This window comes from Wolffia australiana, chromosome 1 (assembly GCF_029677425.1).
Source record: "Wolffia australiana isolate 7733 chromosome 1, ASM2967742v1".
Lineage (NCBI taxonomy): Eukaryota > Viridiplantae > Streptophyta > Magnoliopsida > Alismatales > Araceae > Wolffia > Wolffia australiana.
Window position 1 is genome coordinate 5,909,107 of NC_135835.1, and position 18,394 is coordinate 5,927,500.

An 18,394-nucleotide genomic window follows, 5' to 3' on the forward strand; every position below is an offset into this window, starting at 1 on the left:
GGTGTGGAGGGGTGCTGGAATTGGAGGAAGGCGGCAGGGACGAAGGAGACAAAGGGGGTGTTGTCAATACGGGAGTCGAGGGTGGTGATCCGGTTGTAGAGGGAGAGGAGTTAGATGGAGGAAGGGATACGCACGAGGATGAGATCATGGGTAGGGGAGCTGTAAGAGGTGTCGGCCCGAGCAGACTAGGTGGGGAGTTGTTGAAGTCCGCAGAGGTCATACCTGGGAATATCGACTCATCAAGCGTAACATCGCGAGAAATGAAAAGTTTACCAGAGGCGAGAGAGAGGCAGCGGTAGCCATTGTGGTGTGCGTTGTAGCCCAAAAAAAAATGCAGCGTTCGGTCGGAATGTGGCGAGAGTTTGTGAGATGCATAAGGGCGGAGATAAGGGAAACATAAACAACCAAAGGATTTTAGAGAGGTTAGAGGGGGCTTAGCTTTGTGGAGAAGTTTGAACGGGGATTTGTTGGCAAGGACCGGTGAAGGCATGCGATTGATCAAGAACGTTGCTGTTGCCGCGGCTTCGTCCTAAAACTGAGGCGGGAGGCGGGCATGACTGAGTAATGCGAGTGCGGTTTCGATGATGTGGCGATGTTTCCTTTCTGTCGTTCCATTCTGCTGAGGCGTGTGTGGACATGACACGCGGTGGTGGATGCCACATTGCTTGAGGTGGTGACATAGACTTTGAAATTCACCGCCCCAATCCAACTGAAAGTTTACAAATTTGGAGGTGAATTGCCTCTCGACCAAGGATTGAAAATTGAGAAAGGAGGCAAATACATTTTTGAGTTTTAAGGGATAAAACCAAGTATAGCGACTATAATCGTCTATAAAGATGACGTAATAAGAAAATTTCAAATGAGAAGATACGGGGGACAGTCCCCATAGGTCTGAATGAATTAGCTGTAAGGGTTTTTGACTGTGAGTGGGTGAAGAGGAAAATGGAAGTCTGTGACTTTTGGAGATAGCACATGACGAGCAGATATAAGTTTTAGAAAGATGAGTGGCGGGAAGACCAAACCGGAGGATTGTTTGGTGCAAAATGCGAAAGGAGGGATGACCGAGGCGATGATGCCAAACGTCGGGCGTGCTGCATTCGCTCAGTAGGGCCGTTGGTGAAGCCACCGGCGTGAGTTGGTACATCCCGTCCTTAGTGCGACCCTTGAGCAGTACCTGTCCGGTAGAGTTATCCTTAACGAGGCAGTGATTGGAATGAAATTCAAAAAAAGCGTTATTATCTTCGGCGAACTTTCAAACTGATAAAAGATTTCGTGTAATGTCAGGAACATGAGAACTTGATTGAGGGTTAAAGGACGTGAGTTTGTGGGAAGAACAGAGTGACCTGAATGTTGAATATTCAAACCTGACCCGTCGCCGATGTAGATCTTGTCCTGTCCTGAGTAAACTTGAGGATCGATGAGAAGATTTGGATCTGTGGCGACGTGGTGGGTGGCTCCGCTATCCGGGTACCAGTATGACGAGGGCGCGACCGATGATGTCGTGCTGTGTGCTTGAGGTGGCTGACGAAATGGGTGTTTGAACGTTGTATGAGGTCGACTGTAAGTGCTGCGTGTGTCCTGCGACTGTGCTTGATTGACGCGTGGGTCTTGTGGAATATACATTCGGTTGAACCGTTCGTAGCATTCCAGGGCTTGGTGGCCGTTTCGCGAACATATCTGACACCTTGGAGGTGGTTTGTTGGCGCCGTTGGCATTTCCCCGTCCAGCATTGCATCTGTTTCCCATGCCAGAGTTACCACGGTTATGATTTGAGTATTTATTTTTACCTTTGTTCGCATTGTCGTTGCCGGAGTTGGCTTGGGTGAGGTTGGCTGTTGCCGGGAACTCTGCTGGCTCCTTGTTGAGTTGGTGACAATTTAGCATCGCCTCATGATATTCGTATAATATTCGTCATTTTCTCAGCCTGTCTCGCTCACCTATATCTAACCCGAGCGCGGAGGAGGCAAGCGAAAGTGCACTGAAGAAAGTAAGAGACGTAAGAACAGAAGCAGGGGGATACCTTCGTCGCGCTGGCGACGCTATCTCGTAGCAAGGAGACCCGGAAGAGGCAGCTAACTGTGGGCGTCGATGCTTGACCGATGCGAATGCGGAGGGTGGGGTGGAGGAGTAGTTAATCGTCGCGACTTGGGCGAGGCACGAGGCGGCGATGCACGGTCGAGTCCGGGATGGCGAGCGGGCAATCCAGCAGCAGACAACAAATGGGGTGTCCCCAGCCGGGGTGGGCAGGCGTCCGCAGCAACGTCACCCGCGAGCCGCGAGGGTTGGTCGGCAATGACTCGTCGCATGCGAGCGGGAGTCAAGCAGTCCGCGACAAATCGGGTGGAGGGGCGTGTTGACTGGCAAGACGGCCGGGCAGCTGACCGGTCGGCGGCGCAGCAAGTCGTGCGGAACGTCGGGAAATGGCAGCAGAACCCGTGGACGGCTGCGGGACCACTCGGACGTCACCGAACTCCGGTGACAGAGGCGGGAATGGTGGGCGTCGATCGGCGCTGCATGCGTTGGCTGTCGGGGCGGTCGTTCAGCGCGGGACGGTGGCTAATGGCGGTGGAGTCGTAGTAACAGACGGCGGCGGTGGCAGAACGCCCAGAAGCGGCGCTGCTGGCGGATAACGGCGGTGTGTTGGCGGAGGCGACGGTGTGGGGCGGAGGACGACGGTGTGGGGCGGAGGGCGACGGCGAGACGAGAACGTGGCGGCGTGTGGGTGAAGGCGACGGCGTGGGGTGGAGGGCGACGACGAGACGAGAATGTGGCGGCGTGTGGGCGAAGGCGACGGCGTGGGGCGGAGGGTGACGGCGTGGGGCGGAGGGCGACGGCGTGGGGCGGAGGGCGTCGGTGAGACGGGAATGGGGCGGCGGCGCGACCTGACCTCTTCCTCCCTCTCCTCTTCCTTCTTCTTCTTTCTTCTTCTTCCTTCTCTCACGATCGTGACTCTTCAAATTCCACATTATAACTTTAATAAAAAATTCAAGAGTGGTCCTTTGGGGGGGGGGCGCCCCTCCTCCTTATATAGGAAGGATGATATGGGCCCCTTTAACAAAACAAAATGAAAATAAAGAAAAGGAAATATAGGCATGTTAAGGCCCACTAGGTGCTGGGAGGGGGAGGAATCCTCATATGGGTTCTTCCCCTCCTTACATAGACAAAATAAAAAGATGAAAAGATGAAAAGATGAAAAGATGAAAAGATGAAAAGATAAAAACGATGGCGAGAACGGTAAGCGATCCGAAGGTGGCGGCGGCGCGTCGTCATGTCGAATATCTGAATTCGGGGTCGCGCGTCGCTGTTACGGCTTGGCGTGTCGGCTGGACACGTGTCGGTGGCGGGCTCGGTGACGACGGTGGCTCCTCGCGTGACGACTCAATGGTGTCCGGCGGTGCTGCGCCATCAACCCTCCTGGGGTGGGAAGGACTCGACTCTGGCGAGTCAAGGTGGATGAATAGCAGCGGCTGAAGAAGATCTGGCCGAAGGCGTTGGAGCTCCTGCTCCATAATCCAAGTGTCATCCGCGCAGGTGCGTCCCGCCCACCACACTAGGAAACTCCTCGATATCCCCTCGCCTGCATGGTCAGTTACCTCCTGCAGTACACAATTGATTGCCTCGTGCCTATCGGGTGAAACAATCGGGGGAGTGTCGCGGCAAACTCACTCACGCTGAAGGGGTCTAGAGAGGCTCGGTCTGGGGGGTGAGAAGGGGCCCGATACGGAGCTAGGTCTGCCACATTGAATGTTGAGCCTATTCCCCAAGTGGGGGGAATCTTGATGACATACGCGTTGTAGCCCACTCTTCGGAGGATTGGGAACGTGCCGGCACTACGAGCATGCAACTTCGTAGCCGTCCCGGGAGAGTACCTCTCCGGCCTGAGTCTGACCATCACTAAGTCTCCCACGTCAAATGCTCTGGGTCGGCGATGCAAGTCGGCGGCTTGCTTGTACAATGCGTTCTGCTGCGTGATCCTATCATGGATGCGATGATGTAATGCAGAGACATGCTGGGCAAATGCAAGACCGTCTTCAGAAACCCTAACATGCGGATCTATGGGAGCTAGGTCTAAAGGTCGACGGGGTGCTTGGCTGTAGGCGATCTCGAATGGGCTTAACCCGGTGGTACGGTTCACCGAGGAGTTCAATGCGAACTCAGCGCGTGGTATGATGAGGTCCCACGACGCGAGATGTTTGCCAACTAGGGAACGGAGAAGGTTGCCCAAACTCCGATTGACTACCTCCGTTTGACCATCAGTCTATGGATGGTAGGCAGTCAAGAATTTGAGTTTCGTGCCCAAGAGACTCCACAAGGTCCTCCAAAAGTAACTTGTGAAGCGTACATCGCGATCGGACACGATCGAGGATGGCAGGCCGTGAAGGCGCACAATCTCCCTAAAGAAGAGTTGGGCGACCTTCACGGAGTTTGACGTCTTCGCGCAAGGCACGAAGTGGGCCATCTTCGAAAACCTATCCACGACTACCATGATGGAGTCGTGGGGCCTCGCACCAGGGAAGTCCATACTCACGTCATCCCACGGACGCTTGGGCGTTGGTAGTGGGGTATACAATCTGGCGCTCTTCTTGACCTGCTTGGCCAAGGCACATACACGGCACTGGGCAACTATGTTGCTGATATCGCGCTTCAAAGAAGGCCAGTAGAACTAGTATTCTATGGCTGCGATGGTCTTGTCGCGGCCGAAATGACCGCTAAGGCCTCCGGTGTGACATTCCCAGGTGAGAAAGTCACGCAATGACGTGCGGGCCATGCATAATCTGTTCTTATAGAACAGATATCCATCAGTGAGGACGTAGTCCTTATAGTCCGGGGACGGGCCTCGTTGGACCTCGATGATGATAGGGCTGAAGTCTGGGCAGTTGTCGTACCCCTCTCAAACGGTCTCAAACCCTAGGACTGTCACCTTCATGACGTCTAGCATGTGGGCTCTCTTGCTAAGGGCGTCGGTGACGACGTTATCCTTGCGCTTATTGTGCTTGGTAATGGATGTGTAGTCCTGTAGGTACTCGACCCACCTGGCGTGTCGATCGATCAGTTTCTGCTATGAATTCAGATACTTGAGCGCCTCGTGGTCCGAAAAGAGCACGAACTCTGAAGATAGGAGGTAGTGCCGCCAATGCCGTAAGGCCTGTATGACGGCGTAGAACTCCTTGTCGTATGTGGAGTATAGCAGCTTGGCGTCGTTCAGCTTCTCGCTGAAGAACTCGACTAGGCGACCCTCCTGGCTGAGGACGCCTCTGATTCTGATGCCCGAAGCATCGCATGTGACCTCGAATACCTTCCCGAAGTCGAGAAGGCGTAGTACCGGCGCCTGGGTCATCATTACCTTAATCTGCAAGAAAGCTCGTTCTACTGCCGGTGTCCAAGCGAACAACTCCTCCTTGAGGCAGTCGGTGATGGGTGCCGTAACGGAACTAAAGTTCTGTATGAATCGCCTATAGAAGGTCGCAAGACCTATGAAACTCCTAACATCGTGCATATTGGCCGGTGTCGGCCACGACATGATGGCCCGGATCTTCTTCGGGTCGGCGACAACGCCCTGCGCTGAGACAATGAAGCCGAGGAAGGCAACCTCCGGGGTGAGGAAGCTGCACTTCTTCGGGTGGGCGTAGAGCTGCTCGCACCGCAGGACTGTGCAAACCTGCCGAAGGTGGTATAGGTGATCGTCTCTAGATCGACTATAGACGAGGATGTCGTCAAAGTAGACAACTACGAATTTCCCTATAAACGCACGCATTACCTCGTTCATGAGGCGCTGGAAAGTACTAGGCGCATTGGAGAGGCCAAATGTCATGACTCTCCATTCATATAAACCGTCCTTTATCTTAAAGGCGGTCTTCCATTCGTCACCGGGACGAATCCAAACCTGATGGTATCCGCTCCTCAGATCTATCTTGAAGAAGATAGTAGATCCTGCCATCATGTCGAATAAATCTTGGACCCAGGGAATGGGAAAATGGTACTTGACCGTTATCTTGTTGATGGCACGACTATCGCAGCACATGCGCCATGTGCCATCCTTCTTCGGCGCTAAGAGAGCTGGTACGCACAGGGGCTCAGGCTCTCCTGGATAAGGCCCTTCTCCGAGAGCTCCCTGACCTGCCGTAGTAGTTCCTCGTACTTCGGCGGCTCCATGCGATAATGTGGCAGGTTCGGTAGCGATGCACCGGGTACCAAGTCGATTGCGTGCTGTATGTTCCGAATCGGGGGAAATTCACTTGGTAGCTCATCCGGGAAGACGTCTCTAAACTCCGATATGAGAGCCTCTACCTCGGGCGAACGAGGGGCAATTGGGGTGTGGGCGGGGATGTCGAGGGTGATAGCGAGACACAAGGGCGTGTCATCACCCTCGCGGCCCAGATCACGGGCGAATAAGGGTCCTCTATCGACCATCAACCCTACGGGTTTGGTCGCGGCCGACTTGTTCGCCGGCCTCATGACATAAGGGTGCCATGTAACCGATCGTCCTTGATACATGAACGAACAGGTCTTCGCACATCCGACCAAGGTGACGTCGTGATCATACAACCACGGGCGGCCTAGGATGATGCTACCCACCTTCATGGGTAGTACATTGCAGAGGACGTCCTCGGCATAGGTGCTCACCTTTAGCGGGACGCGGCACTGACGCTTCCCAGATAGTGAAGAAGCATCGATCCATGAGACGTCATACGGAGTGGGGTGCTCTATCACTGCCAACCCTAATCCGGTGACCATCATGTCGGAAATAGCGTTGATGCAACTGCCACTGTCCACGATCACCTTGCACGCCTTGCCATTGATCTTGACGTCCATGTAGAAGATCAAGGTACGGAGGGCCGCATCAAGGAACGGCGTCGGCTGGGGTGCAGTTGGGGGAGTCCTAGCGGGAGTGGTAACCCGCGGAGATGGTCGAGCTCTACTAGTGCCCTGCGTGTCGACGACGATGTTGGCCAACGGCCGGGTGGACGCACGGCCTGCCATGGGGCGGTCCCTCGTTCCTTGATGATCTGTATATATCCGATCTGACCATCAGGCTCCTCATACTCGAGGGCGTACTCCTCGTCTCCGTGGTAGTGGTCCTCCTACGGTATGTCCGCTCCATCGATATGATCTTGCTCGGCATCAGCGGTGTCGATCAAAAGTGCTGAGGGGCATAGGTTGGCCCAGTGTCCTCGTCCCTGGCACTTGTAGCATGTGATGTGTGCCTGAGTGGTGTCAGCGCTCCGGGCCGGTAAATCGCTGGCGACGGCCCGAGCTTGTGGGGTGGACCCCACTGAAGTGAAGGGGGGGGGTGATAAGCTCCTATTTTATGTGTTTTTTACTGGTTATTTAGCAGTTCAGACGTGTGAGGTTCAGAGCTTATGCAACAAATTTATAAACCTCACGGCGTAAGGCGAGTGAGGGTCGATCCACAGGGAGCAGGAGAAAACAGCAGAAATTTCCTTCTTTATTCAATAGATATGTCACTTATCAATTTAAAATAAATATTAAACTCTGTTAAATGATCCTCAGGAAAATCACAGAATTCCTCTTTAATTCCCAGTTTAGTCGAAAGATTTAACTGCTATTGCTCTGATTAAGTTAAAGATTTAACTTAATAGAGGCTGTCTACAGAGGAGTTCTCTATAGACAGCACCTTTGCCCTTGGGGGCAAAGGATCAAACACCTTGCGTGCAGGGTACCTACGCGCAAGGTGTTTGCGTCTGCAGCGCTGTGGCGTCGCGGCGTGGCTGCGGCGCTGCGGCGCTCTTCTGTGCGTGCTGCGGCGGCGTTGCTGTTGGCGCGTTGCTGCGTGCAGCGGCGCTGCGTCTTGGCGTCGCGTGGCTTGCTGCGCGGCGCTGCTGCGCTTGGCGCTGCTGCGTCTTGCGGCGTTGCGGTGGCCAGGCGGTGCTGCTGCCGCGTGATGGTTCTGCTATATCAAAGGGATTTTGGGGAGGTTTGGGGAGGATGATCAGAACAAGAAAGAAACAAAGTTCAACTGAAATCAAATCTAAAACGAAACAATCCTCAGTTGGAAAACATTGGAAGATTTTGTGACTCTTCCAACCCAACCAAAATTGTCTGAGAAGAGAGGGATTACAGGGCTGAAGCTTGAGATTTCCCCACGTCGGGTGTCACGTCCTTGCGGCGAGGCGTGGTTCTTCAATCCAAGCTATCTTCAGTCTGTTCTTCCTCTCCAACTCCAAAAGCTCATCAGCTCCGGGAGGGTGTAGAAATCCTCTTCTCCAAGCCGTAGTTTCCTTAGAGAAAATTCTGAACACCTAAACTCCTCTCTCAAGAGAGTATTTATAGGTTTTCTCTTAAGTCATGCCCAGGGGCATTTTCGTAATTTTTGCCACTTCAAATTTTTGCCCACTTCTGTTGATTCTCCTCTCTTCCTTGATCTTCTTAACCTGTTTCTGAATGTTCACTAGCCATAAAATGTTAAATATATTCCACTTGATTCAAAGAATCAAGTGGGGTTAGTGATTTCATAAAACAATACATATGCATGAACTTAGCATGAATTCACAAGATAATTGTAATGAATTTAAACTTGAGAACTTGATTATTTGATGACATATTTTAGAGTCATCAGGGGGTCCCTTGTCCCCCGGTGGTCGGCGTGACCCGTGTGGTCGCGGGTGGTGCAATATGAACGGGAAGGAGCCGGACGGGTGGAGTCCAAGGCGCGGTGTTCGCGCTAGGTGCCGGGGTGTCTTCGGCGGGTGGATCCATGTGCTCCACTAGATGATAGGCTTCGTCAACCTCGGCCAGTTGGCACTCGAGGACCTTGCTGCGCAAGGCTGGCCAGAGGCCGTGGGCGAAGAGTCCAATGATAACTCGTGGGTCCTCCACAAAGCGGCAGCGCATCCAACATTCCTCGAAAGCCTCGATGTACTCCGTCACCTGGAGTCGACCTTGTTTGAGGTCGAGCCACGAGAGGAAGAGTGACATCTGGTACTGCCGAGGAACGTACTTGCTCCTTAGCTTCTGCGCCTTGTCCACCCAGGACGTAATGGGTCGTCCTCGTCGCTCGGTGGCGACTCGCTCGTTTTCCCAAAAGATCTTGGCCTGTCCGCCAAGTCGTGTCTCCGCGTACTCGACACATAGGTCATCGTCCATACGATACCACCTGAAGTACGAGTTCATGTTCGACTCCCAGTCGATGAACGCTTTGGGCTTCCGAGAGCCCTCAAAGATGGCAACGTCGGTGCGCACGCTTCTCTGGATGCGTGCATGGTACTCTTCGTGATGACGTTCATCGTCGTCATAGTGCCGTTCGGGCACGGGGTAGTCTCCTCGTCACTGATCCAAGTGGCGACGGGGCGGGAACGGCTCGTGGCCGCGGTCGTCCCAAAGGTGGGTGATAACACCCTAATTTCTATGCATTTAAAGAGCTTAAAATGGGGTTTTTATCATATATTTACATGAAAATAGTGTTTTCTAGTGATTTCTGATTTTTCCCTAATTTTCTGTTAATTCTATGAATTTTAAAGGATTTATTGAAGCTCGAAATAATTATTTTTGAATGAAAATGGCATATTTAATATTTTATTTCGACATTTATCAGCGTGGGAATGAATCAGTGAATTTTCTAGAATTTTTTACTAATTTTTAGGATTTTTCTGAGATTTATTTGAAGAGGAAATGTATTTATTTCAAGGAAAAAAGTATATTTATAATAGAAAAAGAAGTATTTTTATTATTTTCGAACTTTCAAGGGCCTTTTTGCGAACTTTCGTTGCAAAAAGACCCTGAAAACAGCTCTCGGTCGCCACTGCAGGCATAAAGATCCAATTTAAAATTTTACAGGGTTTTATTGGAATTTTAATATATATTTTTAATGTTTTTAGGAGAAATCGGAGGAGAGAGAGTGCGGCAGGCGCATATACGCAATTACTTTTGGGCGGCGTCCAAAAGCAGTTCCAGGCTTTTTAAGGACTTTTATGCAAAAAGGAGGATTCAGAATGCGCCAGCCAATGAGAGAGCGACACGTCATTGCGTGTTTAAAAACGAAATTAATAAATAAATCAATTTTAAATCCAATGGATTAAATTGGTTTAAAATTGATTTATCAATAACTTTTGATCCTGAAGTCCGATTGAGATGATTTTTAAATGGATTTGTTCGTCTTGATCCCCTCTTTCTATCTGTATGTTGGATCATTCAGATGTAGCCTACATTGATAGATAAATATTAAGTACTAAACGGGGGTAAAATGGTGATTTTTACCATATAACCTAAGTATAAAAGCTATATTTCGAGAGGGGGAGCTCATTCTTGATGGTTCTCTATCACAGCTGCAAGACAGAGAGGAGTCCCACCCTGGATCAAGTTATCTGGTACTTTTTCCTTGATTGTATTTGGATTTGTGCATTTTGAATGAGATTAGTTCAATTTCTTGTTTCTTCTTCTTGGTTTTGATCTGAAATTCTAAATCGCTTGGCTTGAGCGGCATGTACAAGCCCTGATAAGGATTGAGAGGAGAATTTGAGGGATTCAACTAAGCATTCAACTGCATTCCAAAGAAAAACTCTAAAAAAATTAGTTTTAATTCTTAGGAGATTAAATTACCCCCATTTCAGTTCTGAATTATCAAAGTTGCAAAACCAAACCAAACTCAAATTAAAAATTCCCTTTTAACCTCTCTAATTGACCTCTTGGATCCTTTTATTAGGATCAAATAAGCCAATTTAGAGCTCCATATTTCTTCTATTCATCTCAACTCTTCTACCCCCCTTTCTAAATTCTCATCTAATTAGGGTGACTTGATCCTCATTGAAGATCAAATTCAGTTTAATCAGAGTGAAACGACCAATACAATCACCAAATCGAATTCCTTACTAGCTTCCCTTGGACGACACTCGTACTTATCACTATACGTCTTAAGTGGAGTTCTTATAAATTTTATTGCATAAGCCAAAATCCACAACGACAAGGGCTAAAAATTGCATAGTTTTTACCCCTATTTTTGCCTTATCAGTGGGGATGACCATCCCGAGGGGCGCGGTCCAAGGGCATCGGGCGATTTGGTAGTAGGGGGATGTCGTCAACCCCATAGTATTGTGGCAGAGGCGGCCAAAAATAGTCATCACGGCGCGCCGGTGGGTCAACCATCCGCGGATCTCGGGGCTGGATGGGGTCGTATCGTCGGGCCGGATAGTCATGGCCCACGTCTCGCTCATACTGACGAGTGTATGGATCAGGGCGGACCGGTTGGTCCGTGTCGTACCCGCGGGCAAAGTCGTCCCGCGGGTGGCGCATATCCCAAGCGTGGATATCCTGGGGCTCGCGTGCCGGTTCCCTAACTAGGCGTCCCTGTGGAGGGGCGCCGTCCGATCGGTGATCGAAAACCTCATAATCAGCATCGAGGTCCTGGATAGGTCAGCCATGGGGTCCCTGTCGGCCAACCCCTGGTGCGTGGCGAGGTCACCCTCAGGCGGCCGGTCCCACCTAAACTCCGTGCTCTAACGCCCGTTGGTCAGCGAACATGCGCTCCATGCGTTCCATCCTAGCAGCCATGGCGCGGAAGTAAGCTCCTTGGTCGTCCGAAAGTTCTTCTCTTGGTGGGTACTGGCGAGAGGCGCCTCCTCATCCTCGTCCTTGACCCCGTGTGGGGGTCGCACTGGGGGTGTGCTCGACAACAGGAGATTTCCCGTGTGGACGCTGACCTACGATAGCCCTATCCTCGTAATCACTCAGCGAGGCGTCGTCGAGGAATCATGGCGAGCCGCGTGGACAATGTTGCGGCTCGCGTGGCTCACCGGAGAAGTCCGGTGGGCCCGATGTGCCAGGAGCACCCGTGTCATCGGGTGGGGTCTGCGTAGCCTCGACCTGTGGTAGGACGGGGTCGGCTATCGGGGTCGCCGGTTGAGGTTTCGAGAGGGCAATCTCATTGCCTCTTTCGTCTTGCAACGGTTCAATTCGTCACGGGGAGGTAGAACGTCCACGTTGTGCCATCCGTGTGGATTGCGTCTCTACGGCCATTCTTGGGAATCCTATATGAATGTTCGAAAAGACGATGAATGCGGATGCAGCTATATGCGATGCGGAGTCGGAGACATGCTGTGGGCGACCACAGCCGGGCTCTGATACCAATTTGATGCCAGACGTTGTCAAGGCGTCGTCCAGTCAACACTGAGGGTAACGGCTCGGTATCGAATCAGGATCTCAATCGGACGACGAGGGGCTGCGTCGTCCGAGAAGGCTAATGAACAGGTAAATAAGATGACGATGATGCGTGAGAGTACTATTGTCGTACATGCGTGCGCCGACGAGCGGTGGGTGACGTTCCAGAGATTGACGGGATCGCTATGAGTGAGGTCAGACCGACCTCCCGAGCCTCGCCCGAGAGGGTCGAGGGCGAGTGCATCACCGAACGGGGAGACCTCGCTGAAATGCTCACACGCGTCGAGTGAACCCGACTCGTACCGGGCAGGTAAGACTCTCGTATAATATTTGTCATTTTCTCAACCTGTCTCGCTCACCTATATCTAACCCGAGCGCGGAGGCAAGCGAAAGTGCACTGAAGAAAGTAAGAGACGTAAGAACAAAAGCAGGGGGATACCTTCGTCGCGCTGGCGACGCTATCTCATAGCAAGGAGACCCGGAAGAGGCAGCTAACTGTGGGCGTCGATGCTTGACCGATGCGAATGCGGAGGGTGGGGTGGAGGAGTAGCTAATCGTCACGACTTGGGCGAGGCACGAGGCGGCGATGCACGGTCGAGTCCGGGACGGTGAGCGGGCAATCCAGCAGCAGACAACAAATGGGGTGTCCCCAGCCGGGGTGGGCAGGCGTCCGCAGCAACCTCACCGCGAGCGCGAGGGTTGGTCGGCAATGACTCGTCGCGGCGGAGTCAAGCAGTCCGCGACAAATCAGGTGGAGGGGCGTGTTGACTGGCAAGACGGCCGGGCAGCTGACCGGTCGGCGGCGCAGCAAGTCGTGCGGAACGTCGGGAAATGGCAGCAGAACCCGTGGACGGCTGCAGGACCACTCGGGCGGTACCGAACTCCGGTGACAGAGGCGGGAACGGTGGGCGTCGGTCGGCGCTGCAGGCATCGGCGGTCGGACGGTCGTTCAGCGCGGGACGGTGGCTGATGGTGGTGGAGTCACAATAATAGACGGCGGCGGCGTCAGAACGCCCAGAAGCGGCGCTGCTGGCGGATAACGGCGGTGTGTTGGCGGAGGCGACGGCGTGGGGCGGAGGACGACGGCGAGACGAGAACATGGCGGCGTGTGGGCGAAGGCGACGGCATAGGGCGGAGGACGACGGTGTGGGGCGGAGGGCGACGGCGAGACGAGAACGTGGCGGCGTGTGGGCGAAGGCGACGGCGTGGGGCGGAGGGCGACGGCGTGGGGCGGAGGGCGGAGGGCGACGGCGTGGGGTGGAGGGCGACGGCGTGGGGCGGAGGGCGACAGCGTGGGGCGGAGGGCGTCGGCGAGAGGGGAACGGGGCGGCGGTGCGGCCTGACCTCTTCCTCCCTCTCCTCTTCCTTCTTCTTCTTCTTTCTTCTTCTTCTTCTTCTTTCTTCTTCTTCCTTCTCGCACGATCGTGACTCTTCAAATTCCACGTTATAACTTTAATAAAAAATTCAAGAGTGGTCCTTTGGGGGGGCGCCCCTCCTCCTTATATAGGAAGGATGATATGGGCCCCCTTTAACAAAACAAAATGAAAATAAAGAAAAGGAAATATAGGCCTGTTAAGGCCCACTAGGTGCTGGGAGGGGAAGGAATCCTCATATGGGTTCTTCCCCTCCTTACAAAGACAAAATAAAAAGATGAAAAGATAAAAACGATGGCGAGAACAGTAAGCGATCCGAAGGTGGCGGCGGCGCGTCATCATGCCGAATATCTGAATTCGGGTCGCGCGTCGCTGCTGCGGCTTGGCGTGTCGGCTGGACACGTGTCAGTGGCGGGCTCGGTGACGACGGTGGCTCCTCGCGTGACGACTTGATGGTGTCCGGCGGTGCTGCGCCATCAGATGACAGGGGCGTATTGTGTACCTAGCCCTCGGAGTAGGGCTCGGACCATGGTCCGCTGGTCCACTCTTTCGCCTGCGGCGGACAATGCGCTGCCAAGCAACCAGAACTGTGAGATGTAATCTTCTAGACTCAGACTGCCCTTGGTCTGAGTATGGAGTTTGCCGAGTAACTCTTGCACTCATGCTTCCGCCGATGACGCGAAGTCTTTGGCGGGCGTGTCCCACGCGACCTTTGCTGTTGAAGCTTCTGTTACACATCCTATGACGGCTTCTGTCATGGGCAGCAGTAGAAAAGCTAACACATGTTGGTCATAATACCATGTTGGTCATGGTTGGCACCAAGGCTCCCGAAATCCTTGCTGGACATTTGTGACGGAGGATTCGTTCTGGCGTCGTTGGCGAGCTTTCAGATGTTTCTGACGAGCTTTCTTCTTTCCGTGGACTTACATCGGAGAGGAACTCCGTCTTCGGCTCTGATACCATGATAGAATTCGGTGTCTCTGACCGAATGAGGAAGAGGGAAGTAGACGAAGATGGATGGGAAACTAGAACAGCATGAAATAGAAGAGAGTGAGCCAAATGGCTTGTGTGTTCAAGATACAGCGGGAGTCTTTTATAGACTCTCCAGATGAACGTTGGGTGTTTCCTTTATTAACGATATTTAACTCGTTGGCGGCGTCCACGACGCGTCGCCGTGATCTTGAGAGATCTTCTGGCGGTGTGCATGGCTCGAGGTGGCGGTGGTAGACCGTGGCGACTTCACCTGAGCCTTTCCAGAAGCTTCCGCTGGCGTCGTCTGCTCCAGCTGTCTGGTGAGTGTGTCGTCGTCCTTAACAGGAGCAAGGGAGTGAAAGAGAAAGAGAGCGAGAAAGCAAGAGGAGAGAAGAGCGAGTGAGAAAGAGAAACGAGAAGCGAGAGAGGCGATAAAGAGCTAGCGCGAGCATGAAAGAGCCAGAGAGAATGAGCGTGAAAGGATGGTAGAGATCGAGCAAGAGAGAGAGAGCGAGAGAGGTAGAGGGTTTATAAAATATAACTTTATAAAATGCAATAATATTATAGTTTTATCTTCTGGTTTTCGGTCCAGCCTAAAAAGGAGGACCGACGGTCGGTCCGGTCTGACCGAACTTCGGTCAGAATAACTTCGAGCAGACCCTAATCGAGGCATGATTGAACCATCGCGAAGGTCGAGAAGAGAGAGAGAGAGAGAGAGAGAGAGAGAGAGAGAGAGAGAGAGAGAGAGATGGCGGATATCAGTGGGAAGTGGCTCAAGGTGGGTTTCCTCTTCTCTTCGAAAGAATGGCCTTTAATTCTTTAATTCCCTTTAATTCTTGTTTCATTCCTGTTATTCGAAGGATCTAAATCCCTTTTCTCAGCGGAATCCTCTTTCCGGTTACTTTAACGTTTAAACCTGATCTCGATTGGAGACTTCCGTATCATAGGGCGAAGATATTTTATGTTTCCAAGTGATCTGTCGGAAATTTTCTAAAAATCCCGTCAAATCTTTGCTCGTTATCCGGTCTCTGTTACCCGTGAGAGAAAATTCTTTTTTTGATCTCTTTCTGGTTCAAAATTAATCCCAAGGGGAGAATTCAGAAAAATTGAAGTTTTTTTAACTGCGTCAAATGTTTCTTCATTATTCGGTCTGGATTCTACTCGAAGCTTAATGTTCTACGATGCCCTTATTGTTTAATCAGACTTTTTGATCTTACGAAGCTATTAGTTGTGAAAATATTTGTTCATTTGTTTTTTAACCTGATCTCCAAGGGAGAAATCTGTATAATTGGAAGAAGACCCTTGATCCAACGAAGAAATCAGTTGAGAAATTGTCCTTTAATTTCCGTTAAGTCTTTGTTCAATTATCCGGTCTGGATGAAGATATAGTTGATCTGCATGCATGTAGAGATGATTGAGTTCGCGCCGATTGAGAAGATAACGGAGAGCGTGGAAAAAAGGGGATGCAGAAGAGAGAGAGAGAGAGAGAGAGAGAGAGAGAGAGGGAGAGAGAGAGAGTGAGTGAGTGAGTGAGAGAGAGAGAGAGAGAGAAGGAACTTGATGCGAAGAAGACGAAGAGAAATGTCCAAGACGAAGAGAGAGAAGTCAGAAATGCGTCCATGCGTAGAAGGGGAAGAGAGAGAAGGGAGTAGACGCGAAGAAGGGGGAAGGGAGAGAAGTCGGACGCGTTTAGATGCGAAGAAGATAGAAGAGAAAGACGTAATAGGAGGAGAGAGAAGGCAGACGGGAGTAAATTGGAAGAATGGGGAAGATAAGGTGTGAAACGAAGAGAGAGAAGTGAGAAGGTGAAGATGCGAAAGGGGAAGAGAAAGTCCTCAGAGTAAGAGAGAGGATGGAGGCGCTCTGAATGAGACGGAGGAGTGTAGCCAACGGAGAAGTAAGTGAAGAGACGGAGAAGCGAAGAAGGATGATGTCAAGAAGAGGGTACCAAAGATATTGGACCCAAGGTGTTGTGAAGCCGAACTAAGGCAACTTACTGATGCCTGAGGTTTCCAAAGAAAGAAAGAGAGAAAGAAGTAGAAGATCAGTAAGATAAGATGCAAAATCCATGAAGTTGGCGGTAAACTGTAGAGTTGGGTAGGAGAATAATGAGAATAAAACGTTTTAGAGAGGTAGTGATTCATCGATGTTTATGTATAGATCGAGGAAACAGATAGATATAGAGAGATAGATGGATAGATATAGATATAGATGTAGAGAGAGAGATAGATAGATATAGATATAGATATAGATGTAGAGAGATAGATGGATAGATATAGAGAGAGATATAGATAGATATAGATATAGATATAGATGTAGAGAGATAGATATATATATAGATATAGATGTAGAGAGATAGATATATATATATATATATATAGATATAGATGTAGAGAGATAGATGGATAGATATAGATATAGATGTAGAGAGAGATATAGATAGATATAGATATAGATATAGATGTAGAGAGATAGATATATATATATAGATATAGATGTAGAGAGATAGATGGATAGATATAGATATAGTGTAGAGAGAGAGAGAGATAGATATAGATATAGATATAGATGTAGAGAGATAGATAGATATAGATATAGATATAGATGTAGAGAGATAGATATATATATAGATATAGATGTAGAGAGATAGATGGATAGATATAGATAAAGATGTAGAGAGAGATATAGATATATATAGATATAGATATAGATGTAGAGAGATAGATAGATATAGATATAGATGTAGAGAGAGAGATAGATAGATATAGATATAGATATAGATGTAGAGAGATAGATAGATATAGATATAGATGTAGAGAGATAGATAGATAGATTGATAGATAGATATAGAGAGATAGATAGATATAGATATAGATGTAGAGAGAGATAGATAGATATAGATATAGATATAGATGTAGAGAGATAGATAGATATAGATATAGATGTAGAGAGATAGATAGATAGATTGATAGATAGATATAGAGAGATAGATAGATAGATGGACAGATAGATAGATAAATCGATAGATAGATGTAGATGTAGAGAGAGATTGATAAATCGATAGATAGATGTAGATGTAGAGAGAGATTGATAAATCGATAGATAGATGTAGATGTAGAGAGAGATTGATAAATCGATAGACAGATGTAGATGTAGAGAGATAGATTGATAAATCGATAGATAGATGTAGATGTAGAGAGATAGATTGATAAATCGATAGATAGTTATAGATGTAGAGAGATAGATGGACAGATAGATAGATAAATCGATAGATAGATGTAGATGTAGAGAGATAGATGAACAGATAGAGAGATATGCTCATATAGATAATGGGGTTTTTGAAAAACATCGAAAGATTGGAAATTTTCCATATTCCATGATCGATCAGGTGAAAATAACCATGCCCACAGCACGTATTTGCATGGCAAGACTAATCCCACTTTCATCCTAACATGCAGCTGGAGCAAAGAGGATCCGGGCCAGGCGCGAGAAGCTCCCACGCCATCACCGTCCTCGGCAACAAAGCCTACGCCTTCGGAGGAGAACTCATCCCTTTCGAACCCGTAGACAACAAGATCCACGTCTTCGACCTCGAAGCTCTCACCTGGTCCGTGCCAGACGTCTTCGGCGACGTACCTCCGCCGAGAGCCGGCGTCACCATGGCAGCCATCGGAGCTACCATTTACGTTTTCGGCGGCCGAGAGAACGAAGAGGTGGATCTCAACGATCTCTACGCGTTCGACACGGAGACGAGCGAATGGGCTCTGCTCTCCACCGGCGACGCCGGTCCGTATCACCGGAGCTACCACTCCATGGCGGCGGATGACCGGCGCGTGTACGTCTTCGGCGGCTGCGGGGCCTTCGGAACGTTGAAGGACTTCTGGGCCTACGACGTGGTGGAGAGGAAGTGGGACGAGCTTCCTAAGCCGGGGCTGAGC

At 50.4% G+C, this 18,394-nt stretch overlaps 1 protein-coding gene across 1 annotated transcript in view; it reads left to right on the forward strand.

Annotated features, from left to right (window-relative positions):
* Positions 1–15,088: 15,088 nt before the first annotated feature.
* The window catches only part of LOC144703451 (thiohydroximate-O-sulfate sulfur/sulfate-lyase (nitrile-forming) NSP5-like), a 3,865-nt gene continuing 559 nt past the window's right edge, over positions 15,089–18,394 (forward strand). Inside the window, exons 1-2 of the mRNA XM_078575614.1 lie at positions 15,089–15,234; positions 17,915–18,394. The exon at positions 17,915–18,394 is cut by the window's right edge and continues 559 nt beyond it. Coding sequence (XP_078431740.1) covers positions 15,205–15,234; positions 17,915–18,394 — 510 coding nt within the window. The 5' untranslated portion in view covers positions 15,089–15,204. The remainder of the gene's footprint in view (positions 15,235–17,914) is intronic.